The 25,973-nt window shown below is 52.8% G+C and overlaps 3 protein-coding genes and 1 non-coding gene across 4 annotated transcripts; 3 read left to right on the top strand and 1 right to left on the bottom strand.

Moving 5' to 3' along the window:
• The first annotated feature begins 7,518 nt into the window (after positions 1-7,518).
• LOC131483019 (uncharacterized) lies at positions 7,519-12,939 on the top strand. Its single transcript, XM_058679870.1, has 2 exons — positions 7,519-7,708; positions 12,257-12,939. The coding sequence occupies exons 1-2, from the start codon at positions 7,519-7,521 to the stop codon at positions 12,937-12,939; spliced, it is 873 nt and encodes a 290-aa protein (XP_058535853.1).
• Positions 12,940-17,945: 5,006 nt separating this feature from the next.
• Positions 17,946-19,512, bottom strand: PPP1R3D (protein phosphatase 1 regulatory subunit 3D). The gene has a single exon (XM_004585937.2). The coding sequence runs from the start codon at positions 19,046-19,048 to the stop codon at positions 18,146-18,148; it is 903 nt and encodes a 300-aa protein (XP_004585994.2). The 5' UTR covers positions 19,049-19,512; the 3' UTR covers positions 17,946-18,145.
• Positions 19,513-19,556: 44 nt separating this feature from the next.
• LOC101531255 (uncharacterized) lies at positions 19,557-21,340 on the top strand. Its single transcript, XR_009247417.1, has 3 exons — positions 19,557-19,667; positions 21,057-21,169; positions 21,254-21,340. It is a non-coding gene; the product is annotated as an uncharacterized LOC101531255 (transcript).
• Positions 21,341-23,335: 1,995 nt separating this feature from the next.
• FAM217B (family with sequence similarity 217 member B) lies at positions 23,336-24,568 on the top strand (the record flags this gene model as incomplete). The annotated part of the gene is made up of 1 exon (XM_058679869.1): positions 23,336-24,568. A coding segment is annotated over one exon (999 nt), but the record flags the coding sequence as incomplete, so codon positions are not given.
• Between the last annotated feature and the right edge of the window lie 1,405 nt (positions 24,569-25,973).

Raw genomic sequence — 25,973 nt, 5'->3', positions numbered from 1 at the left:
ATAAAAGAAAACATACACATTGACTGTGTCTTACAATCTGTTCCATGTATTTACAGTTTAAAGCCTTTAACCTCTTATATAAGTATTTCTAAATACCAAGGCAGTATTATTTCCTTAATATTTTCCCTGGATATTTTCCACATTTGTTTATCAAGTTACACATACAAAGAAGTTTCATTTCTTATCTTTTTGCTTGTTTAAACACTCATTTATGGGAATTTCTAAAAATACTGCCCGCTGTTAAATACAGAATAGCCAAATTAGAGATGAAGAGATCTTCTGGCCCCAGTTTACTCCCCAAATGGCCACAACACGGCTAGAACTGCGTTGATCCGAAGCCAGGACCTAGGAGCTTCCTCCAAGTCTCCCACATGCATGCACAGTGCCAATGACATGGGCCATCCTCAGCTACCTTGCCCAGGCCATAAGCAGAGAGCTGGATCGGAAGTGGAGCATGCAGGATACAAACCAGTGCACCCAGAGGATGCTGGCCCTTAAGGGTGGAGCATTAGCCTGCTTAGCCGCAATGCAGGCCCCAAAGGACAAGGAAGTTCCTGGAGGAAAGTGTGAAGATAATTTATCCAAGTAAATAAGATGTTTCATATTGGTACAACACAGAGAGATTCGCAATGCTTGGCAGCATATGCGGCCGTTGTGAAAAGGCATTCCAGGTTTAGAGTATTACTTAAACAATCATCAGTAAAGCAAGAATGGAAACACAAGGACCAGCACCACGGCAGGTTAGCCCCTGCCTGAGGTCACTAGTTGCTGTCCCCGCTGCCCCACTTCCAGTCCAGCTCCCTGCTCACAAAGGCCTGGGGGCGCAGCAGTGGGTGACTCCTGTTGAGCCGCCTGCGGGAAGCTCCTGGCTCCTGGCTTTGGATCGGCCTACCTCTGTTGCAGCCTTTAGGAGAATGAACCAGTGGTTGGAAGAGCTCCCCAACTCTTCTCATTCTAACTGCCTTTCCAATAAAAACCTAACTCTTCCAAAACGGTTAAACACATTTAGCCAGTGGAAGGTGTTCTTAAGCTAGCTTCTGCCACGTTCATGGGAAACTGGACAGACTTGCTGGCTCCTCACATCAGCCTCCCGCACACTGCCTGTTAGTCATCTGGGGACTAAACAGGGCGAGGAAGGGCGCTCTTCTTCCCTCGCTCCCTTCACGCTCACTGCTTCTCTCCTTCTTTCTTTCCTGTCGCTCTGCATTCAAATAAATAATAAATAATCCTCAAATAGTGGGGATGAAATCTCCTTACCAAAGATGTCCTCTTTAAAGCAAGGGAAAGTAGCCTTCCTATCACCCAGCATGGCAAGTGGAGGCCAGCACTGTGGCAAAGCTAGCAAAGCCATGCCTGTGATGCCACTATCCCACTGGGCACTGGTTCGTGTCCCAGCTACTCCTCTTCCAACTTAGTTCCCTGCTAATGGCCCGGGCCAAGTGTTAGGGCTCTGCCACCCACAGGAGAAATGTGGACGGAGAGCCTGGCTCCAGGCTTCCAGCTGGCCCAGCCCTGACCTCCGTGGTCATCTGGGGATTGAACCAACAGATCACTTGCTATGTGTCATTCTCTTTCTCTCTAGCCCTAACTTTGAAATAAATAAATATATCTTTTAAAAAATAGTAAGCAAAGCAAAAAATTTATACAAGGATACTCTTACTTTCTGGACAATTCTTTACAGAGTTAAATACATTAACTCAAGCCTCTGTCTTATCACATTTCACACATTTAATCTATATGTGATTCAGTGACTAGCTCTTGGCACTCATTTCCTTACCAGCTCTCCTTTTAATGTTTTATGTAAATTTCTCAGACCAAGCTTAAAACTCCTAAAAGAAGAGTTCTGCACCCTCCTACAATTTCAACTAAAAATCAGATTGTTGGGCAGGGTCATAATTTTATAAAACTACATATATGCTATTCAAAATTATATTATTACTGGAAGTATACCTATGAACTACATAAAATATGCTCTTTATATTACTTGGAAAATAACTTTTTACTTTTTCTATATTATTATCACTTTGTGACACAATTCCATAGGCCCTGGGATTTCCCCGAGTTCCCTATATCATTACTATAGTTCTTCCTGAACAGTCATGTGTCCATCACTGTAGGCATGGACAATGACAGAGAGTCCAGCAACCTATTGTCGAGATACAGTTAACAGTTTCACTGGGAGTCCATCTTTGTCTGGAAGTAGAGATGCATACTGCATTGTATCCCCACATCTGGATATGATAGTGTCCATTACACAGTTACTGTACATCCCCTTAAATGAAAAGCCACAATACAATCTCAACAGCAAGAAAAACAGAAATTTGCAATGCCATGAAGTTAAATAACATGCTACTAGAGATGACAGTCTCCATTACAGTTACTGTACAGCCCCTTAAATTAAAAGCCACAATATAAAATCTATAGGAAGAAAAAATTAAATATGCCATGAAATTAAACATGCTGCTGAATGATTAATACGTCGTTGAAGAAATGAAAAATAAAATCAAGAACCTTCTTGAAGAAAATGATGCTACTGTATAATCTATGGGTCAGTGAAGATTTTAATGAGAAAGTGTTTTGAAGAGATGAAACTAAAAAAAAAAATCAAAATCCATGAGATACAGTTTCCACTGATCTTGTTGGTGAGATGTGTCTCCTGTAGCCAACAAATACATAGGTTTTATTTTTTTAATCCAGTCTACTAATCTGTTTGATTAATGAATTTAAGCCATTTACATTCATGGTTAATATGAATGGGTGATAATTTGGTCCTATGGCAATGGGTTGTTCACTGATGTAGTCTTCCGTTATTTCACTGGGATGCTCTTCGCATTTGCCTTTGGTTTTAGTGGGCACTATTCCTCTTTTCTGTCAAGAGCACATCTTTAAGTATCATTTATACGGCAGGCTTGGAAGAGGCAAATTCTTTTAACTTTTCTTTACTGTGGAAGAATTTTATTTCATTTTCAAAGACAAAGGAAAGCTTTGCTGGGTATATTATCCTGGGCTGACAATTTTTTGCTTTTAGAATCTGGAAATTGTTGCTCCATTCTCTTCTGACCTGTAGAGTTTCCTGTGAGAGGTCTCCTGTGAATTTAACTGGCATTTCTTTATTTATCAATTGGCTTTTGTCACGTGCACATTTAAGGATCTTTTCCTTATGTTTGTTTGAAGAGAGTTTGATTATCATGTGTCGGGGTGAAGCTCACTGTTGGGAGTTCTGTGCCTCTACTGGAGGCTGTTGCCCAATTCTGTTTCCAAATTAGAGAAATTTTTCCTTATTGCTTCATAGACTACACCTTCAATCCCAGTTTCTCTTTTTGCACCTTCTGGGATTCCCATAACTCTTATGTTTGACCTTTTAATAGTGTTTTCCAATTCTTGAATACTTTTTTTAGCTTGACCCAGCTCTGGTTTCAGCTTTTTGTTTGTTTCTCCCTGGTGACAGAAATCTTCTGAGATTCTTTATTCTGCTTCACTCATTCTATTTTGGAAACTCTCCACTGTACTTTTAATTTGCTCCACTGTATTCTTAACTTCTGATATATCAGCTTTCATTTCATTCATTTCCTGTGCAACATATTCCTTAAATTCCTTAACTCTGGTATTACGTGCTTCTTGTTGATAAGCAGCTTTATAACAAGTGTTTTTAATTCTGTATCCCCAACTTTCTCGATGTATTTCTCAGTGAACTCTAAGGTTGGCAAAGGCTTTTGCTCCTTTGCAAGGGAGTCTTCAGTAATATTTATTGTGCCTCTGTCTCTTCTCTTGCTCTTGGTCATTGTACTACTGGTTAGATTCTGCTCCTGTGGGCAGGTTTCTAAGCTGTATCACCCAGAGGTCTACAATTCAAGTTCCAAATCTGGGTTCTTATGTTAGATTTCCACCATGGTCTCCGTAGCCCCAGTTCCTGGCTCACTACTCTCCACCTTCTGCGATACTGTGCTGAGGCTGCATCCATTGTCTCTACAATCTTTCTCTCTCTTCCTGTTAGAGCAGTTTCCAGGATTTGGGAGACAACAGATGTCTTATACAGCTAGGTTGTTGGTGGTGCTGATCTTGCCAGAACCTGCTGGCCGTGAGGTCTGAGGGCCACAATGACCTATTTTAACCCATACAATGCCATAGTCGGCACTATTTGCCTGTGGGACCCGTGCAATGCACTGAGCTCAGCGAGTTCACGCCCAGCTCAGCACATGCGCAGCTCACTGTTGTCTCTGCAGTCTTAAATTCTTTATCACACTGTAAGAAATGGCATCTGATGTGCCACTACTAGAGTTCTTGATCCTGGCCATTATGTCCGAGTGCTACCCAGACATGGAGCTTCTGATACTCCAACAGGTATCCATATGGGATGCCTGCAGAGCAGCAGCAGCCTCACAACTGGGATTTTCTTTCCATGAAGGATATTCATGTAAAAATCCCAACTCTATGAATCTGACTGCATCTGAGCCAGCTCTTACTCAGGCGACTGCATATGGATACTTGGGGATTTAACTGAAGAATTTTAAGTTTCAGATATTTTAAATCAAGCACACAGGAGATTTTATTTCGTGTTTGTAATTCCTTCAGTCTTTGGGCTTCAACTTGTAAAGTGCTCTAATCGTTCAACTTTCATGTTCCCTAAAATTAAGGCAAAGGGCCAGTGCAGTGGCAGAGAAGGCTAATCCTCCTCCTTTCCTAATGGGCACTGATTCGTGTCCTGGCTGCTCCACTTCACATCCAGCTGCCTGCCTATGGCCTTACCTCTGCACCCAGAAGACGCTCCTGGCTCCTGGCTTTGGGTCAGCTCAGCTCTGGCCACTGGGGCCATATGGAGAGTGAACCAGCAGATGGAAGATCCCGCTCTCTCTCTCTCTCTACATATGTCTTTCAAATAAAACTCTTAATAAAAGAAAAATAGGATTTTATATTCAAATAAGGAATAACTGTTCTTTTGCCATTTTACTACTGAAACATCTTTATGTATTTTGCATATGTATTTTACATATTTCATTAAACATTTAACAGAAGTCTTTGTTCAAGGTATAATCGCACACCTAGACATAATTTGCAAGAGTGTGTAACAAGAACTCAGATATCTGATTCAGATTAGTCTTCAAAAAGTTAATGAAAAAGGTATGAGAAGCCTGCGCATGACTCAACTTTTTTGGCACTAAAATAAATTTACATTTCTACTTTCTATGAGATTTCTGAAATAAATCTCATAGACGGCATTAGACTTTTTCTGTTCTATCTCAAAGCAGGGTTTTCTAGGATGAAAAACCTAAGATTCTTTCACAGCCCAAAGAACACACTCAAGAGCAGGCAATGACCTCACTCCGAAAATCAGTTATGATTAAGTAAACAATGCTGGGAATTTGTTAGAGAGCAGCATTCTTTACCTAATCCCAGTTCTTAGGAGAAAACAACTGAGTACACTCTAGAACTCTATCCATTCATCTCTTGCCATCTCAGATAAAGTGGAATTTACGGGTTGGTAGATGAGAATGGAGTGCCAGGTCAACAAAGACTTCCTGCTGCACTCAGTTATTCTCTTCCTGGATGGTCCCACCCGGTGTGCCTCACTCTGGAGTTGGGCAACTTCCCTCACCACGACAGGAAAGGCCTGTCTCAAGGAGCGTGTTGCCCAAGGGAGGATGCCCGATTCACTCTGGAGCTCAGCACTAACAAATTCAGCAGACCAAAACTCAGGTTCAAATTCCTTAACCTAGCCAACACAGGGTTAATCAAAGTTACAATTCTGTCACTGCATTTCCTACCTAGTCAGAACATACAAAGAGCAGTGCTGGGACTGACGCCATGGTTCAGCAGGCTCATCTTCCACCTTCAAGCAACATTCCATATGGGTGCCAATTCCTGTCCGGCTGCTCCACTTCTGATCCATCCTCCTGCCTGTGGCCTGGGAAAGCAGCAGAGCACGGCCCAAGTTGCTGGGACCTGCACCCACATGGAAGACCCAGAGGAGGTGGTTCTTGGAGCTTGGTTTGAGATAGGCTCAGCTCTGGCCATGGTGGCCATTTGTGGAGTGAACCAGTAGATGAAAGACCTTTCCCTCAGTCTCTTTCTGTAAATCTGCCATTCCACTAAAAATAACTCTTTAGAAAATAAAAGAAAACAAAAAAAGACAAAGGGTGCTGCTTATCATATCAGACTCCGGCAAGATTCAGCATAAATATCGATGCTGTTCCTTTATATCATTAATACTCTGAAAACAGATTTTTAAGAACATATCTGGCAGGAATCCAATTTAAAGTATAACTTTGAATTTATTTTCACATTTCTACGACAGGCAGAGATAGAGAGCTCTCCAGTCTGATAGCCAAATGCCTGAACCCAGGGGCCTGAGACACTCGGCGTCACTCCCAGCAGAGCGGGCCCCAGGTCCTGCAGCCACCCCGGCTGCCCTCCAGGGCTTGCAGTAGCAAGCAGCCGGGCCAGAAGCACATGAGCCAGGACTCCACAGGCAGCTGACAAAGGACGCCGGCGGCACCTTATTCATTAGACTAAATACCCACCTCTACAACACTTCTACTGCAGAAGGGTCCTTGAAAGTCCAAGCAAAATGCATATTGTGAAAAAAACTATGTATCAGACAAAGATTTCTTGGATAAGACCTCTAAAACACAAGAAACAGAAGTACAAGTAGACAGAATACATCAAGATAGGAAACATCAAACAAAGAGGCAACTGACAGATTGGGAAAATATTTGCAAACTATAAATCTGAAGTAGTACTACTATAGAGCATGCATGAGTCTGAGAAATTCAACAATAAAACAAACAATCCAATTAAATGATGGGCTACAGACATGAAAGACATTTCTCCAATGCTTACATACAAATGACCCTGACACAAGACACTCAGTACCACCAGCCAGCAAATACAAACCACACCGAGGTGTCACTACATCCCAGCAAGAATGGTAATAATGAAGAAATGAAAGGTTGGTGAGGATTTTCAGGAAAAGGCAGTCTAAAACTAGTGGTAGGAACAGAAAGTAGCACAATCGTTAAGGCAGACAGAACGGAGATTGCTCAGAAAGCTTAAACACAGATCTCCCTTCTCAGCCAGTCAGTCCATGCCAGAGCGCCAACCCAGCGCAAACGAAGTCAGCCTGTGAACAGTGACCTGTAGTCCAACGCTCACGTCAGCTGCGCATCATGACTGAATAAGCTTACATACACATGATGGCAGCTGAGTAGTAATCATAAAACAAGATGAAATCCTGTCTTTCACAACAAAATGGATGCCACTGGAGAACATTATACGTAGTGATATAAACCAGTGCTAAAATGGCAAACACGTTTTTCTGATTTCTGTGGCTAACACACGGAGTACAAAACAAAACGCATGCAAGTTAAACTGACATTTTGAGATTTGATTATTACACCCTTGTCTATACTCCCAACAAACAGTGGTTTTTCTACTTCCTGCTTTTTGAATTCTTTTTTGGAGGGTTAAGTTTGTGGCTACAATTAGAAGTATATCATTGTAAAAATTAAAAGAAAGGGGCCAATGTGGCGGCTCACCAAGCTAACCCCCTACACTGTAGACTGGCAGCCCATCTGGGTGCAAGCTTGGCTCATGTCCCGGCAGCTCCACTTCGCAGCCAGCTCTGCTTACGCCCTGGGGAAGCAGCAGGGAGTGGCCCAGGTCCGCGGTCCCCGCACCCACATGAGACCCCCAGCAGCAGCGGGGGCTCCAGGTCAGCTCAGCTCCAGCTGCTGCGGCACTTGGGGAGTGGGAGAACAGATGGAAGATGCCCTCTCATTCTCCCTATAAATTTATTTTTCAAATTAAAAAAAAGAAGAAAAGCAAGATGAAGGGCAGGAGTGAGGGAGGTTTGTCACAGCGAAAACGATCACTATACTCTTGAAACAACATTTGAAATACATGAAATCTATTCCACTTATATAGAAACAGCTTAAAAATCTCTTGTGCCAGAATAACTTATTTATCCATGAACTTCCTGAAGTGCCTTTGTGCAAAACTAAGATGAAAACATAAAATAGAAAAAGTGTTAGAAGCTGGAAATTAACTACAGTTAAGAATACATAATTATTGTAACTCATCAACAGGAGGACTTATTATAAAACTCTTACTCCTTCCCTAAAATGATACTGCAAAAAAAAAAAAAAAAAATCACAAGAGAGGGTCCAGCGCAGTAGCCTAGTGGCTAAAGTCCTTGCCCTGCACGTACCAGCATCCCATGTGGGCGCTGGTTCGTGTCCCAGCTGTTCTGCTTCCCACCCAGCTCCCTGACCGTGGCCTGGGAAAGCAGTTGAAGGTGGCCCAAAGCCTTGGGACCCTGCACCTACATGGGAGACCCAGAACAAGCTCCTGGCTCCTGACTTTGGATCAGCACAGCACCTTCTGTGGGAGCCAATCGGGGACTGAACCAGCGCATGGAATATCTTCCTCTCTGTCTCTCTTCCTCTCTGTATATCTGACTTACAATAAAAATAAATAAATATTCTTTTAAAAAAATCACGAGAGTATTTTAAGCAATCTTGTTAGCTTAATTTTTTTTTTGGTATATACAGATTTATTTCTGAAAAATAGAGAACTACATAATAACTTAAAATTTTTATGGATAACACTGCTGTTATAACTGAAAAAGTCCAGAAAAATCTCAAAGGATTATCCCCTTTGATATGCAAAGTTACTACATTAAAAAGTTGCATTACTATATATAGTGAGATATTAAGAATGGAAAATAGATCAGTAAAATAAAAGATTATTTTACATCTAAGAATATATACTTGAAAGTACATATAAGATCAGATGAGGCAAAGATATCAACAAATAGTATTAAGGAAATTAACTCATCATATGAAAGAAAATTAGACTTCTATCCTCTTCTGTTAACAAATTCAAAATGATACTACTATCTAAATGTAAAAGGTAAAAGCTCAAAAATTCAAACAAAAACCCAGAAGCTTCTCTGCGACCTTGCAAGGGAAGACATGAAGCATAAGCAGCACCAAGCATGGAGGCCAGCACTGTGGCGTAGTGCAGTCACTGCCTGCGGTGCGGGCAGCCCACACGTGGCAGTTCAGATTCTAGCTGCTCCACTTCCAACCCTGCCCCCTGCTAATGGACTTGGAAAAACTGCAGAAGACAGCCCAAGTGTGTGGCCCACTTCCACCCACGTAGCCCACATGGGAGACCACGAAGCAGCTCCAGGCCCGACCCAGCCCTGGTCATTCCAGCCATCTAGGCAGTGAACCAGCATACAGAGAATATCCAACTTTGCCTTTTAAATTAATAGCTTTTTAAACACAAAGCGTAAAAGTAATGCAATCGAACTTATGTACATTTTTGTCTATTACAACAGATTAAAGATTAGCATGAATATTAAGAAATTATAAATCAAGGAGAAAAATAAATTATCCAACAATAACCTAACAACTCATTCGTAATGAAACAACTGACTAGCAAGGAATGGATGTTGCCCCCACGGCAATCACAAACACTAAGTAAAATAACCAACATGCCTACCAGAGAGGCAACGAGCAGGCAATCTGATACCACCCAGCCTCAAAAGACATGGAAAGTACCAAATCAGCTTTTATTTCCAGTTAGAAGCAACTAATAAGATGGTAATCATAGAGTAACTCCACTTCTAATTTCACGCTTTGGAGAAAGTCAAAAGTAAAAAGGGAATATGTGCTATTGTTACGTGTAACAAATTTACAAACCTATTCTAGGTAAGTATGTTGGGGGATGGATTCATAACCATAAAACCTGGCGCAGGGTGCAGCGCCCCATCCCCGCCACCCTGGGGCAGGGCTCCTCTGTATCCCCGCCACCCTGGGGCAGGGCGCTCCTCTGTATCCCCGCCACCCTGGGGCAGGGCTCCTCTGTATCCCGGCCACCCTGGGGCAGGGCTCCTCTGCATCCCGGCCACCCTGGGGGCAGGGCTCCTCTGTATCCCCGCCACCCTGGGGCAGGGCGCTCCTCTGTATCCCGGCCACCCTGGGGCAGGGCTCCTCTGTATCCCCGCCACCCTGGGGCAGGGCTCCTCTGTATCCCGGCCACCCTGGGGCAGGGCTCCTCTGTATCCCCGCCACCCTGGGGCAGGGCTCCTCTGTATCCCCGCCACCCTGGGGCAGGGCGCTCCTCTGTATCCCCGCCACCCTGGGGCAGGGCGCTCCTCTGTATCCCCGCCACCCTGGGGCAGGGCGCTCCTCTGTATCCCGGCCACCCTGGGGCAGGGCTCCTCTGTATCCCGGCCACCCTGGGGCAGGGCTCCTCTGTATCCCCGCCACCCTGGGGCAGGGCTCCTCTGTATCCCCGCCACCCTGGGGCAGGGCTCCTCTGTATCCCGGCCACCCTGGGGGCAGGGCTCCTCTGCATCCCGGCCACCCTGGGGGCAGGGCTCCTCTGTATCCCCGCCACCCTGGGGCAGGGCGCTCCTCTGTATCCCGGCCACCCTGGGGCAGGGCTCCTCTGTATCCCCGCCACCCTGGGGCAGGGCTCCTCTGTATCCCCGCCACCCTGGGGCAGGGCTCCTCTGTATCCCCGCCACCCTGGGGCAGGGCTCCTCTGCATCCCGGCCACCCTGGGGCAGGGCTCCTCTGTATCCCCGCCACCCTGGGGCAGGGCGCTCCTCTGTATCCCGGCCACCCTGGGGCAGGGCTCCTCTGTATCCCGGCCACCCTGGGGCAGGGCGCTCCTCTGTATCCCCGCCACCCTGGGGGCAGGGCTCCTCTGTATCCCGGCCACCCTGGGGCAGGGCTCCTCTGTATCCCGGCCACCCTGGGGCAGGGCTCCTCTGTATCCCCGCCACCCTGGGGCAGGGCGCTCCTCTGTATCCCCGCCACCCTGGGGCAGGGCGCTCCTCTGTATCCCCGCCACCCTGGGGCAGGGCTCCTCTGTATCCCTGCCACCCTGGGGGCAGGGCTCCTCTGTAACCCCGCCACCCTGGGGCAGGGCGCTCCTCTGTATCCCGGCCACCCTGGGGCAGGGCGCTCCTCTGTATCCCGGCCACCCTGGGGCAGGGCACAGGGTCTACACAGGGGATCTCACCCTGTATTACTATGGAGCACATTTAGCTTCTCAGAATTCAGTATTTAGTGCTCCCCTAACAAGTCTTATATGAGAATAATTCAAACCCACTGAGCCCAGAGAAATGTTTCCAGGGAAAACAGGCATTATAACTTACTTTGTATTAGAAATGTCACGTTCAAAAAAAAAAAAAAAAAAAGACTGGGGCGATGGACTGGCACGCACACACAAGAATCAGGTCTGGGATCACCTCAGACCAAGTTTCTCTGGGATTCCTCCAACTGAACTGCTGATCTCAGAACCCCAACCAAGAAGAGAAGTGCAGGTTCCATGGTCTGACCATGGAGTGCATGTGTCAAGGCTGAGCCTCGTCAGAGGCCCAGACGGGACAGTGGACAGCATATCCAGGTGCACGTGGAGGATACGGCAGTCCATCGGAGCCTGCAGAGGACACCTGGGACCACAACAGAGGACGGAGCACAGAACAGATCAATCTCTACCCCAGCCATGTGTTGGCAGTGAAAATCTGGGCAAACGGAGACTCTAGGCCGAACTGTGTCAGCCAGTGGATTCTGCAGCGACCTCCTCGTGCTTGGAATGGTGAGACTGGCAGCGATTCAGAACTGCTGAACTATCACAACCACCTGAGCGGGAGCCTGGGAGCATGCCCCACATCGGGGACCTGGGCTGGGTGGGAGGCTGGGTGGGAGGCTGGGGGGCTTCTCCCTTTATCTCCCCCTTACCCCAGATACAGAACTAATCAGAATAATAATGTGGAAACAATGCTCTTACCCACTTTCCTGTAGCCCTTGACCCTTTGTGCCCTGATCAACTACGTAAAGATTATCAATAAAACAATCAGCAAAAGCCTCTGGTGGGAGTGGGCAGTGCCAGGTGCCGCGGGCGAAGGCTCAGCAGGAAGCCGAGCAGGTGGTCAGCGGGGACCCGGTGCGCCCAGGCCAGGGCACCGTGACACGGCCGGGCCGGCCAACCCAGCTCGCGCCCAGCTTCAGGCTCCAACTACTGGGGAACTAGCGCCAAGTTTAGAATTAACTTAAAAATTTTCAATATAACTTTAAACACATGCTTTTATACTTTTTGATGAAAAAATGCTCAAATTTCTTAAATCTTAAGTAAAATTTTGAATCCCGAGATTCTCCATATTAAATGAAAATCTTGATCGGAACCACAGGTTTTCTGAAGAGAGCCACGTAACCACGCGTCGGGAGGCGTTCGTCCGGAGGAGGCCGCGAGCCTGGGCTGCCCACGGGCGGCGCCCACCCAGTGCCCGCGGGGTCCACCCAGTGCCCACGGGCGGCGCCCACCCAGTGCCCACGGGCGGCGCCCACCCAGTGCCCACGGGCGGCGCCCACCCAGTGCCCACGGGCGGCGCCCACCCAGTGCCCACGGGGCCCACCCAGTGCCCACGGGCGGCGCCCACCCAGTGCCCGCGGGGCCCACCCAGTGCCCACGGGGCCCACCCAGTGCCCACGGGCGGAGCCCACCCAGTGCCCGCGGGGCCCACCCAGTGCCCCGCGAGCTCGCCAACCGCCGCCCGCGCCAGGCCGGGCCACCCTGACCACAGGCCGGGCTGCCGTTCACCTCAGCCGCGGCCCGGCCTCGCCCCGCGCCTCCCCCACGACCCCGGCCTCGCCCCGCGCCTCCCCCACGACCCCGGCCTCGCCCCGCGCCTCCCCACGACCCCGGCCTCGCCCCGCGCCTCCCCCACTCACGACCCCGGCCTCGCCCCGCGCCTCCCCCACTCACGACCCCGGCCTCGCCCCGCGCCTCCCCCACTCACGACCCCGGCCTCGCCCCGCGCCTCCCCCACTCACGACCCCGGCCTCGCCCCGCGCCTCCCCCACGCACGACCCCGGCCTCGCCCCGCGCCTCCCCACGACCCCGGCCCTCCGCGAATACCTGTGACTGGAAGCGCCGTCCGCACCCACCCCCTCAGCGCTCCCCGCCGCCGACCGTCGAGCGCCAGCGCCTCACGGAACGCGCGGGCTTTTCACGAGGCCCGGCCGCAACGGCTGTCCAATCAGCGCCGCGCTCGCTTGGCAGTGCGTCCAATCGGTGCCTCCCGCCGGCCAGGGCCCGCCCCCGCACGAGGCCTGAGGGCGAGGGCGGGGCCGAGGGGCGAGGGCCGAGGGGCGAGGGCCGAGGGCGGGGCCGAGGGCGAGGGCGGGGGCGGGGGCGCGGCTGAGGGGCGAGGGCGGGGCCGAGGGGCGGGGGCGGGGCGAGGGCGGGGCCGAGGGACGAGGGGCGAGGGCGAGGGCGAGGGGCGAGGGGCGAGGGCGAGGGGCGAGGGGCGAGGGGCGAGGGCGAGGGCGAGGGCGGGGCGAGGGCCGAGGGCCGAGGGCCGAGGGCCGAGGGCCGAGGGCCGAGGGCCGAGGGCCGAGGGCCGAGGGCCGAGGGCCGAGGGCCGAGGGCGGGGGCGCGGCTGAGGGGCGAGGGCCAGGGGCCAGGGGCCGAGGGAGGACAGGCGGGCGCCACTGGCGGAGCCTGGCTTCCTGGGCGTCGCTGTTCGGGTACTGCCACCGGTGTGTCCCGGCCTTGAGGCCGTGGGGACGGTAGCGGCCGCCATAGCTCCCAGACCCCAGCTGAGCGCCCTGCAGATCGGGCCTTCGGGCGCCAGGGCCGGTGCGCTGTGGGCCCTGTGGGCTGTGTGTGGCCCCGCTGCGATGTAGCCAGGCCTCTTCAACACTGCGCCACCGCCCCAGGCCGCTGCCAGCCATTCTTGGAGAGGGGGTCACAGGTCGGGGACCCCGTGTGGGCACAGGGTCAAGTGCTGCTATGCCCAGGCAGGCCGCGAGGGTGGCCCACGCGGGAACACTTAGTCTTATTGTGGCCCCGAAATAGTTTGCTTCTCCAAGAACCACACACATACATCTCAGTTTTCGGCACCAACATAAAATCATCCAATTCATCTTTTAATCCCAATTTTTCCATGAATCGTTTGAAACACCCAAGGGTTAACCTCAACCCAGGAGGCCTGTCCTCCACTAACAGGCATTTACAGTCCTCTCCACTTGTCGCTTGTTCCGGTGGATGCAGCAGCGAATCCCCCTTGTACTGGCGAGCCTGCGTTCTAAGGTTTCACAGGTGGAGTCGCCCCGGCAAAGGCTATGCACAGTTGAAGTTGAAAAGTTTGCCAAATCAACTTTAAACATTGCAATAGTGTCATTTCCTTTGGAAAAAGCAACACTTGTCCACAGTTAGGATTTAAACGTGCATGAGTCCAAGGAAGTAAAATTAGAAACACTTCAGGACCAAACCAGATCACACAATGGAATAATGTAAGTGGTCAACGGTGGTTTTAATATTCTGCGTCCCTAGAATTGCAAACTTCTGGGGGCGAGCATGTGGCACCCTGACTTACTGCTGCGTGTGATGCTCGCAGCCAGTATCAGAACACTGAACCCGGGTCTGGCCATTCTGCTTTCCATGCAGCTGACTGGAAGGCGGCCAGGCACCTGGGCTCCCGCCGCCCTGCAGGATGACGGGGACGGCCTGCAGGGAGACAGGGACAGCCTGCAGGGAGACGGGGACGGCCTGCAGGGAGACCAGGGCAGCCAGGCACCTGGGCTCCCGCCGCCCTGCAGGAAGACCGGACAGAGTTCTTGGCTTCTGGCTCTGAGTCAAACTGTTGTGGCCATTGGAAGGTAGACATAGAAGGATTCTCTGTCAAACACCACACACGCACACACACACTTCTTGCCCCTTTGAATAAATGAATGTAAAGATTACAAACCTGACAGCTTTCTGTCGCCCCAGTGGTTCCTTCAGAGACTGCGCACAACACCTGCAGCCCAGCTTACCCGGGATTTGGGAGCTTGTACGTATTCCAAGGCTCCTCGGGGTTTTACGGTGTGTGGATGATGTGCAGATGTTTGCGGTGATCTCATGAACAGTGTGGATCATTTTCACATAGCGCTTCCACCCTCACCTTGAGTGAGCCTGAACCTGCGAATACACTGCATTGTACCAATGGATTTCAACAACGAGAGTAGCAGTTTCTCCTCTTACCACTTTTTATGTAGCTATGGTATGTCCTGTGTTCAGAAGGCCTGGGACTCAGCAAACAGTACAAACTACAACATAGCAGAGCCAGGATCACTCATTTGAACCTTATTTGTCCTTACAAGGTTTTATTTTTTTTCTCAAAGATTTATTTTTATTGGAAAGGCAGATGTACAGAGAGGAGGAGAGACAGAGAGGAAGATCTTCCATCTGATGATTCACTCCCCAAGTGGCCGCAACAGCTGGTGCTGCGCCAATCCGAAGCCAGGAGCCAGGAACCTCTTCCGGGTCTCCCACACGGGTGTAGGGTCCCAAGGCTTTGGGCCATCCTCAACTGCTTTCCCAGGCCACAAGCAGGGAGCTGGATGGGAAGCGGAGCTGCCGGGATTAGAACCGGTGACCGTATGGGATCCCAGGGCGTTCAAGGCGAGGACCTTAACCATTATGCTATTGCGCCGGGCCCTTTATAAGGGTTTAAATTATGGAACCTGATGGGGGAAATTCGTATCAATTCTAATGAAAAGTTGGCTTTGGGTTAAATTTCACCAGCACTTCCTGGAAGTACCCGGAAGCTCCCGGTCACACCACCCAGCGGGCTGGCGGTGTGGGAACAGGCTCCGGGCCATGCCACCCGGCTGGCTGGTGGTGTGGGAACAGGCTCCGGCAGTATCGCCCGGCAGAGCCTGACAGTGGGTCTGGATGCATAGCATCAGCAGCTAAGGCCCTTCGCCACGAATCCGGGAAACCATCTGCCCGGCAGCCTCTTTCACGATCACATGAAATCACGCATACGAAGCAACGGGCCCACTGGCCAACCAAGAAAGAGGTCAGAGAAGTGTTAACTTTCTTCTGCCCTACTTGTTGTATTTTGATGAGGGTCACAGTCTGGGGGGATGGTAAGTAGACCCCCAGTCCCCACGTTGACAGCACTAAGAGAAACCCGACTGTTGCTGCGAGGAGCCTCCACAGCTGTTCTCAGCCGTCACGCTGACCCACTCTGCGACACACAGACACGCCCCCACTCCTGAAACTGAGGTGGGATCACAGCGCGTGCTTTAAGCAGGCCCTGCTTCTGCCAGTGCCTTCTGAAGCCGGCCAATGATTTAAGCAGGAAGTTTTCACCCTCTGTGACTGGACCACAAGAAACACACATACCCACAGCTCCTGGTGCACACACACTTTAATACTTCGGGTACAACCAGAATGCAGGCTTTGAGACTGTTTCCAGAGACAATCCAGCAACCGCACAATGCACCACAGCATCACTGTCTTAGGATCTGAAGGTTCCTGCTCCGCCCACAGCTTCTTCACCAACCAGGCAAGGGCAGTTATGCTTCCAGATTTCACAAAGGGTTGATGTTTTTAAAGGCACCTTGAGGTTCTCTTTATTGTGAGGGTATGACAGCTACCTTGTGTCCAGGACCGGAGCGTTCCCGGCAAGTGACTGACAACAGGTGATACCGTTCCCCACACGCCTCTAAGCAGGAACACATCTGGCAGTTACAACGCATCGCTGCATGCTCGGGGCCACTGCTTGCACTCTGGGCTGCGGCCAAGTGCAAGGCAGCCAGGGCCCTCACAGGCGTACTGCCCTATTTGGACAGTTTGTTCACAGGAAATGCAACGGGGCTTCTCTCTCTTGCATGTTAATGTGGTGCGTGGTCCCAACAGCCAAAGCTGTGCCATTGAGCCACAGTATTGTAAATCAAAACACGGTATGAGGTCACAGGTTCTGAAATAAAGCCACTCCTGGTCTGCCAAGCTCCAGAACTTACAGGTGCAAATCATCTCCAACATTGCCTTGACGCATTTCAACAGATGTACAAAAAATGTGCTTATCTCCCTGGTTCTACAGAGTTCAAATACAGACTCCACACACTGGAGAGCGTGTCCACAGCTTTCCCGTGAACACCTGTGCTCCAGCCCCGGCCATCAGAGAGCACCGTGAGGGTAACAGACCCTTGCTGGGAGTACTGGGTGACCGTGGCACTCTGCAGGGAGCAGGAGACCTGCTTGTTGGATGCAGGTTTGTTTTTTTTTTTTTAACATTTAATATTTCAAAACTTGGAAATAAGCCCAGGAAAGGGCAGACAGGAACTCTGTGAGAAGGCACAAAGGGTTACCTTGGCAGGTAGCTGATAAAACCTGACACATAAATACAATTTAAAACCACATAAAATAGAAAAGTTGGTTTGTTTTCCTCCAGTGCTCTGGGCACTGCTGAGAGCACCTTCTAGTCACACTCAGTCGCTGGACTTCCGAAAGATTCATGCCAGGATTTTTCGATGCTTAAGGACTACAGAGTCCCTTTGGTCACCGGAAATGTGATTTCAAAGAACAGTGTTGCCTGAAATCCTGTAGGCAGTGAAAACCCCAACTACTTAAGGCAGTATTTCGGAGAATGTCTGGGTAGTTTCCAACCTACACAGAGCGGCCTGGCAATATGCAGATGCGTAATTCCTAACTGCGTGGCAGGCGCACGCGGCCTGCCAGCCAGGGCAGCGCGGCCCAGCCCAGAGCTCACGGCCCTCTGGCTTGGGTGCTGACAGATGAGACACACATTTTTCTTGCCTATTAATAGTTTCCCACTGTTAGAAGGCTACAGGCATTGGCAAGCAAACAGGGTCTCGGGTTTTTCTTGTCCCTGGGCAGGCATGCCTCGAGGGCAATGCACCTACGCTGCACTTACAATGGGCACCAACACAAACGGGACAAGGTTTAAGAAACAGACCTTAGCAAATCCGGAGTATTCCTGAGAAGGCATTCCCTACGGGTGAGTGGTCGCAACGCAACGATAATAAATAACACCTATGTTGACGGACACACATGCAACAGGCCTTCCGAGCAGGCGGCCTGGGGGAGCTGTCATGCATAGCAACACATTATACACCTTACTCCGTTCCCCCCCACGCCCCACAGGCTACATTTTAGAACAGCTGGCAGAGACATTTCAAGTAGTAGACAGGTGGCCTCGCGGTTCAGCACGAAAGGTCAAACCACCTACGGGGAGAGGTATGGGGGAGCAGCGGCCTAGAGGTGGGCGTCCAGAGCCGGGAAGCACCGCAGACGTGGCTTGGGTGCGCAGCTCCAGGCTCCCGGCTCCGTGGGCTCAAATGAAGTGGATCCAGCTCTCCTCACACTCCCCGCGCGGCATGTGCAGCGCGTGGTTGCGGCAGGCGAGGCTGTAGTTGTGACCATCGTTGTTGTCCCAGTACTCGGCGCCGGCCACGCGGTAGCGCAGGGCGAACTGCACGAGCGAGCCGAGCTCCAGCAGAAAGGGCGGCACCGGGAAGCCGAAGGTGAAGACGTCCTCCGTGCCCTCGGCGCCCGCAGGTCCACGCCACCGCGCCACCGCCTCGTGCGTACTGCGCCAGCCAGTGAAGGTGTAGCGCACTGCCACCTGCTTCTCGAAGGCCACGTTGCGCACGCGCACCGTGCCGGTGATGCCCAGGTCGGAGCAGGTGACACGCTCCAGGCACACGAGCTGCCGCTGCAGGCGCTCACCAAAGTCGGCCGATTCGATGGGTGGTGCAAAGTTGGGAACCAGACACTGCATGGTGAACTCCAAGTCCTGGCTGCTGCAGCACAGGTCCGAGTTGATGGCTAGGCGCGACAGCACGTGCAGCGGCACGGCCGGGTCTTCGCCAGCGTTGAACACCTTGACCTGTGCCAGCTCCAGGCCCAGCGCATCGGCGAAGCGCACGCGGAGCTGCCGGCTGCAGCCGGGCCGACACGCCACGCCCGCCGTGCCCCCGGCCTTCTGGCGGCGCTCGGGCGAGCTGGGCAGGGAGCGTGCCCTCCGCAAGATGATGGGCCGCAGGCGGGGGTCGCAGCCCGACGGCGCCGGTGCAAGTGGTGGCGCGCGGCCAGGGCTTCCAGGGGGCCGACAGGCCCGCGGCTCTGGGGCTGAGACACCACCGTCCAGGTCCGAGAGGCAGCTCAGGCTTCGGGGGGCGGCCCTCCGGGATCCCGGCGCGGAGGGTAGGACGGCCGAGTCCAGGCCTCTGGACATGTCGTAGGCTGCCGTCGGGAGATGGGAGGAGGAGCAAAGGGCGGCCTGGAGACGCGGCACCCGGGTGGTGCTCACAAGCTGCTCGGGGTCCGCTGGACCTGCCACTTGCAGGGGACCCGTTGGGTCGGCGCCGCCCTCCCTGCGTCGACCACCTTTTCCTGGAGCCCACGCCCAGCTCCTTCGCTCCTAGCAGCCGGCAAGGTGGTGGCGGTGGAGGGCTAGGTTTGCAGAGAGAGGCCCCACTGGAGGAGGCTGCCCGGGGCCAGCGGGGAGCGCGAGGGGCGCCGCCGGGCTTCCCCGGAGCTTCTCACCCGAAGGCAGCGGCGTTCCAGGAGCGGCCCCTCCTACCCGCCCTGGCCTCCTCGGTCGCCCTACTTACAAGGCAGCAACTTGGAGGCGCGCAACTTCCCGGCGAGCCGCCGCCCCGCCCCGGTGACGCCGCCCCGCACAGCCGGGAAGCCGCCGTGGCCCTGCCTCCTCCCGGGCCCGCCGCGGCGCGCCTCCTCCTCCCCGGCCCTGCCTCCTCCCGGGCCTGCCGCAGCGCGCCGCAGTGCGCCCGGACGCCGGGGAGGAAGGAAGCGGGCGGCGGCGTCACGTGCCCTTGGCGGTCGCCGGACAGGTCTGATCGATTTCTGTGCGCGGGGGTGCCGCCTAGCGCGCCCTCGGTCCTAGAGCGTGTGTGAGCGCCGAGAAGGGAAGGGCCAGCGCGCGCTGCGTGTGGGTCCTGGTGTCTTTGGGTGGAGAAGTGGTGGGGGAGGGCCGGACCTACATCGCCAGGAGCTGGTTCCCGGGCTGCTTCTAAGAGCTCAGCTGCCAGGCGCCTAGGACAGGTGTGCGGCGCCTGAGCTGAGGGCGGGGAAGGGGGCAGCGGCCTGAGCCTCGCGGTGAGGAGCAGGCAGCCTCCTGTGACCCCCTCTGTGTCTTGCAGGCCTAGGGCCTGTTTATTGCCACGGGGGGGGGGGAAGGGGCGGCTTCCCCCCACCCCCGCCCCGTGCACCTGGAGCGGTCCTGCAGATGCAGGCGTGGGCACAGGGTCGGTGCCCGGGATGCGTTAGGCGGCTGCCCGTCATGGGCCACCAGCACTGGGCAGCATCTGACTAGGAGCCCGGATTCTGTGTGAGTGGCACCAGGGCCTCGGGCAGCTTGCCTTCTGCACCCCTAGGTGCCTGCGGACATTGGTTTCCCTCCCCCAGGAACTGTGAGTCCCAAGCGCTGTGGCTGGCAGGCCGGGCCCCAGTTCTGTCCGTGAAATGAAGTGAGGACATTGCCTTTTCCTGTCGGGGAAACAAAGTGGCCAGAAGCAGAGCGACCGAGGCCGTGGGCAGGTGTGAGGGCCAGGCCTGTGGGGTGGGGCAGCTCGTGACCTCGGAGCGCCCAGGGCTGGTGTTAGTACTGCTCTGGGTGAGCTGCTGCCACAGGCTTACGTGGCTGTGGTGGACAAAATGCTGGACGTTTCAGAAAGAACATTAAAATCTGTAATCCCATCTCTCTTCTGCTTTAGACAGGCAAGGGTAACTAGCAAAGGGAGGCATTACACTTTTAAAAGGACACTCAGAATAAAAAGGGTTCAGGGGGCTGAGCTTGGGTCCACGAAGTTCAGAGAGACATGGCCTCAGGGTGCATACTAATAGCACGGCCATCTCCATGGGCAGGGCTGGAGCAAGGCCGCTTCCTTCACACTGGGGTTTCCTTCCCCTGAGAACAGGGGCGTGTGAGTGGATGAATGAAGGGAGAGCAGAGCTTTGGAGCTGGCCTCGCATTCCTCAAGAACGGATTTTCCAAGGAGACTGTGTGTCCGGAGGCGGGGGGAGTCCCTCACAGCCCTTGCCATCTTGCATCTAACAGCCCGGTGAGATGTAAGGCCTCCGCTGCAGATCTGTACCCACTCCACAGCTCCAGGCCCCAGCCTGTCGTCCCAGCAGACATTAAAAACCAGAGTGGGAGGCAGAGCCTGTGGTGGTGCTGGGAGCGCTCGCGGCCAGTGCTTACCGTGTCCTCTTGCTTCTAGCTCCAGAGCTGAGGAGACCTTGCAGAACACGAGGGGGGCACGGACCCCCGCCCCCGCCGGCTGTCACATCCGCCAGCAAGTTGAGCAAGAGTGTTGTGAGCACCGGGGCAGAGGTGATGTAAACTAGACGGGGCGTCGCCGTCTTTGGCGGGGTGGCTGCTTCCTGGGTGCAGCTGTCACTGTGGTCTGTCTTACAGACTGTCCATCGGGCTGCAGGAGGTGGTCAGTCCTGTGCTGGCCAGCAGAGAAGGAACAGGGTGAATGGAGGGCGCCAGGAAAGCAAGGAAGTGGTTCTCCTGTGGCTGGCATGGTGTCACACGTCCAGATCCAGGGTAGGGCTTGGGGAAAGGGCCACATCCAAGATAAGAAATCACTGGTCTATCAGAATGAGTGGCTCAAGTGACTTTAAGCGTGACTGGTTGTTAAGGATGTCCAAGCTCACGATTCTGGCACAGTTTTGTGTATTTGCCTTGCTGTGTCGGCCTCTTTTTGTACATAAGGGATGCTGACAATAACTTACGGAAGCCGGCACACCAACAGCTGGCTGTCAACCATGTTAACAGTGTTACTTATGAATCCTGAATCCTGACCGTTTCTTTGTCAGCATCTGTGGAGCTCACACTGTGGGCAGGATTTCGCATCTTCCACGTTTAGGACGGTGTGAACTGTTCTCCGTAGTGTTTGTTAGTGTGGTTGGAACCACTGGATTTCGAAGCTTTCCAGAAAGCTCGCTAGTCCCCGTTTCTGCTTAATCTGACTTCTGTCATGTGCAAATGGATAAACTTTAGTCACATGCTAAATATGTGGTAAAAACAAACTAGCAAGTGGGTACAACTCTGATGCGAGATTCTGCCTGCCAGCAGTTACCCGGCAGACCATTGGCGTACGAGTCACACATGCTTGCCACTCGCACGAGACAACTTCAGCCCTATTTCTTCATTCGTTTTGTATTGTATGGCACCATAAGATTTTATTTCTATGTCCTTTTTGCAGGTGTGGGAAACCTTTCCAAGGTTCCATTTGCATATTTGTAACTTCACTTGCAGGCTGTACAAAATTCTCAGTGTAGAAGTTAACCTGCTGTGGACTTGTGGCATATCGGATTTCATCTGCAGGTGCCTCGGCAGAGCCAGACTAAATGATTTCTCAGGCCTTCTGTGTCCCACAGGCTGGACACGGGCAGCCCTGCTTTGAAGTATGAGTCTCCCTCGGCTTTTGGGGTGAGCTGCAGGTTATGTGAGCTCACTGTGACGTCCTAAGCTGTCACCTGGCTCAAAGCACGGCCGCTCAAGAGTGAGCTTGGTGAAGCTTCCGTCTTCCATTGTATCACACTGAACCTAGACTGCATGTACAGTACTGTGTGTTTTCCTTCTGAATGTTATGAAATACTGATTATTGTGAAAATTGTATGACAAATTTTCAGCAAACTAAGGTTTTTCTTAAAGTGTGTGCAGTTGGTCTAACGTGATAAACAAGCCCTTAGAGATGGCAATGTTTTCCATAAAGGCTAATGATTTATGTAAAGCAGGATCCATGCATCTACTTTGGCGCATGGATTATGTAATCTTCCTTAAATAGAGTACCATTATGTAAATGTTATGGAAAAGCACTTCTCTAAGGGGGCGGGACCTTAGGGTCTGATGCCTGGCAGTGACAGAGCACCCCGTGCAGCTGAAGGCACTGCCTCGTCTGTTTTCTCATAGCCCAGCCGTCTTTTGCAAGCTGTATTGAGTCCTGGCTTTATTTTCCACAGAAGCATGAATGGTGGCCCCCCCCGGAGTACAGTGCAGCGTCCCAGGAGGTCTTCGGGCGGAGGGCGGAGGCAGGCCCAGGAGCCCCGCGTTGATCCCTGGCCCACGGGCAGCGCTGCCAGTGTCTCCCAACCGACTGAGGAGAAAGCAAGCATTTCCCGGGGAGGAGGAAGACCCAGGAGGAAGCTGCCGGGTTCTGGGCAGCAGGAGGCCTCGGGGAGCAGCCTGGGTGCTGGGCCTAGGAGGACCAGGGGTAGCAGCCTGGGTGCTGGGCATCAGCAGGCCTCAGGGAGCAGCCCGGGTGCTGGGCGTCAGGAGGACTCAGGGAGCACCCCAGGTGCTAGGCCTAGGAGTGCCTGGGGTGTCAGCCCAGGTACTGGGCATCAGGAGGCCTCAGGGAGCAGCCCGGGTGCTGGGCCTAGGGGTGCCTGGGGTAGCAGCCCAGGTACTGGGTGTCAGGAGGCCTCAGGGAGCAACCTGGGTGCTGGGTGTCGGGAGGCCTCGGGCAGCAGCAGCCCGGGTGCTGGGTGTCGGGAGGCCTCAGGGAGCAGCAGCCTGGGTGCTGGGTGTCGAGATGCCTGCGGGAGCACCTTGTTTCTGGTCTCTGAGTCTGTGACGCTGCGGAAGGAAGATGCTGAGGAGGACAGTGCGAGTGATCTGTCTGAATCCGAGAGAGTCCCCATCCCTCCTTCTCCCCTCACACCACCGCACCTCGAGCTCCGTGCCGAAGACATTGACCCACGTTCCTTTGATCTTCACCTAGGGCAGGACCAGACGAAGCCTGAACACGCGTACCCCAGCTTCCTTCCACGCCCGTACAGCTGCTGGGATCTGCGGAACATGGCCTCGCTTCTGCACGCGGAGCACCGAGCCGAGGCGGTGCCGCGTGTCGGAGGACTGCTCGGCAGGTTCCTGGACAGGCTTCTCCAGCTCGAGTGGCTACAGATGCAGACGGTGCAGTGTGAGAAAAGCAAGGGGGGCAAAGTGAGGCTTCCCCCCGGCCCCGGGGCACCCGGGGCCCTGAAAAGCCCAGGGCGAAGCAAGTTCTTGGCCAGTGCACTGTCCAAGCCACCGCTTCACCAGGAAGTGGCTTCAAAGTCGGGCCCATCCCGAAAGAAAGTTTTCCACCGTGAAGAAGTCCGTCCATCGTGTTATGCGTTCGAGGCTTGCCTCAGACCTACTGACGCGCTCGGTGGTACCAGGTTATGTTCTCAGGAGCAAAAGACCCAAGTCAAGTCAGAAGAGAAAAGAAAGGAGCCGAGCCAGAGCGCCAGGCTGCAGTACTGGGATGTGTCCTGCAGTGGGCGCAGCCCCAAGGTGGAAGCCAGCGGTAACATTCGAATTCCCAGATGCTCAGCCACGACTCTGGACTCAGCAGACCCCTGTGAGACCCCCAAGACACAGACACCTGCAAACCTCAAGAAAAAGGGAAATGCAAACAATTGTGGGAATGCCACCATGTCCAGCGAGAAAAAACTCAGAACAAATAGAGCGAAACAAAGCACACACAGGTTAAAAAATCGTTGAAATGGTGTGGACCCTCAGGCATCTCGGTGTCGGGGCGCTTCCAAAATCAACTGCTCTGTGACTTGGAAGATTTGGGGGACGTACAGGTAGTTGATTGGCTGTCTTATCCACCCCGCCCCGCCCCCAGCTCTACCACGAGCAGGGGTATTTTCAGAGAGAGCTGTCTTTCTGAAGGCCTTTTTTGTACTGATAGTTTTAAGCACATCGGAGCCCTTTAATTTAAAAAGTATCACAGGGCAGCCGTTCCTAAGAGGAAGAGCCCAGGAGCCGCCCACAGGCAGCCCCCGTGGGCCGGGGAGCCTTGGCTAGCTCCGCGTTTGCACCTGCACGCAGCCTGCAGAGCAGCAGACACAGCGGGCTCGAGGTAGGCCCTCCTCACGGCTGTTTCTGCTTCCGGACTGAGTATTCAGGAGGTGTTTTGGCTTCGTCGGCTTCAGGTTCTCAGAAGTTTCGGAGTGTGATTCTCAGCAGGCATTTGTCACTGAGCCTCTCGCTCTTGAGAGATCTGGAGTCTACCACTTGGCACTTCCCCTGATTCCGAAATGGTGGTGTAAGCATAGAGGTGATGGACAAGTCCATTTCAGTTCCCAAGGCCAAGGTTAAAACACTTGGCTGACTTTCTTGATGTAAAACTCTGTGAGCTTAGGCTTGGGGTTCGAGGCCTCCTTCCCAGAGGCACCCCAAGAAAATCACCTTGCAGCATCTGCGGATCAGTGAAGAACTCGTAATAAAGGCACGTGAAACTGTGCTGAACATACGGGTAGGAAGCCACTTAGGAGTCCTTAAGTCAGAAACGAAGCTGTGTTAGTTTGTAAGCACAAAAGCTTGCCGTCCGGCTCGGGGGCAGTGGGGCGGAGGAGGACACGTTTCAAGAGGTTAGCACGCTGCCCACGGCTGAGTGCCTCCTTGGGATTGCTGGCAGCTAGATTTTTATGTACTGACCATGGAGTTTGACTGCCAGTATGTTATGCTAGGTGCGCGCGCACACACACACACACACACACACACCAAGGCTGCAGGGTTTGTGCTGGGTTGCCTGTCCTCGTAGTGAGGCCCCCTGGATGGGCCTTGTCGGCACATGTCCGGGCTGAAGACCGCCTTGAGGAAGAAGCGTGGAGACAGAGCCTCATCTGATGGCAGAAGTCTTTAAGTCCCGTGCTCAGACAGTGTTAAAGGCCTGATGAAACTTACATTTGTCTTGGGCCAAACATGGTTTACACTTTTGTCTTGGGTTTGGTTGCTTATTTAAATCAGTATTGTGAGTGTATGAATTTTCTCAGTTTTTTTTTAAGTTTTGTGAGTGTATGAATTTTCTCAGTTTTTTTTTAAGTTAGGCTTAACACAGACGTCACGTGGGCACGGTATCACCTTGGATAGGCGTGTCTAACACCGCCACGTGCTCCGTCTGCAGCTAGCATCTCATTGTCTTCCAGCTGGATCATCAGCTCCTGCAGGGGTTCAGGGTGAAACCCCTGCACGTCCGGGAGCCGCATCATGCAAATCGCCGTGTTTCCAAGGAGTGCCCAATCTCAGAGGAGTTTTTACGTAAGCCTTGCATTTAAACCAATTAAAACGATCCAAGGGAACACTGAAAAAGAATCTAAGAGTAAATATTTCAGGCTTAAAATCAGTGGAGTTC

The sequence above is a fragment of the Ochotona princeps genome, chromosome 22 (genome assembly GCF_030435755.1).
Source record: "Ochotona princeps isolate mOchPri1 chromosome 22, mOchPri1.hap1, whole genome shotgun sequence".
NCBI classification, from domain to species: Eukaryota; Metazoa; Chordata; class Mammalia; order Lagomorpha; family Ochotonidae; genus Ochotona; species Ochotona princeps.
Note: the sequence above shows the minus strand (reverse complement) of the source record. Positions and strands in the feature narration are given on the sequence as shown.

Excerpts from the sequence above, each read along its gene's own strand:
- LOC131483019 (XM_058679870.1), top strand. The coding sequence starts at position 7,519 with ATGTGGCGGCTCACCAAGCTAACCCCCTACACTGTAGACTGGCAGCCC. Across the intron at positions 7,709-12,256 it reads AGCAGCAGCGGGGGCTCCAG|GAGGCCGCGAGCCTGGGCTG; the intron begins GTCAGCTCAGCT and ends GTTCGTCCGGAG.
- PPP1R3D (XM_004585937.2), bottom strand. The coding sequence starts at position 19,048 with ATGTCCAGAGGCCTGGACTCGGCCGTCCTACCCTCCGCGCCGGGATCC.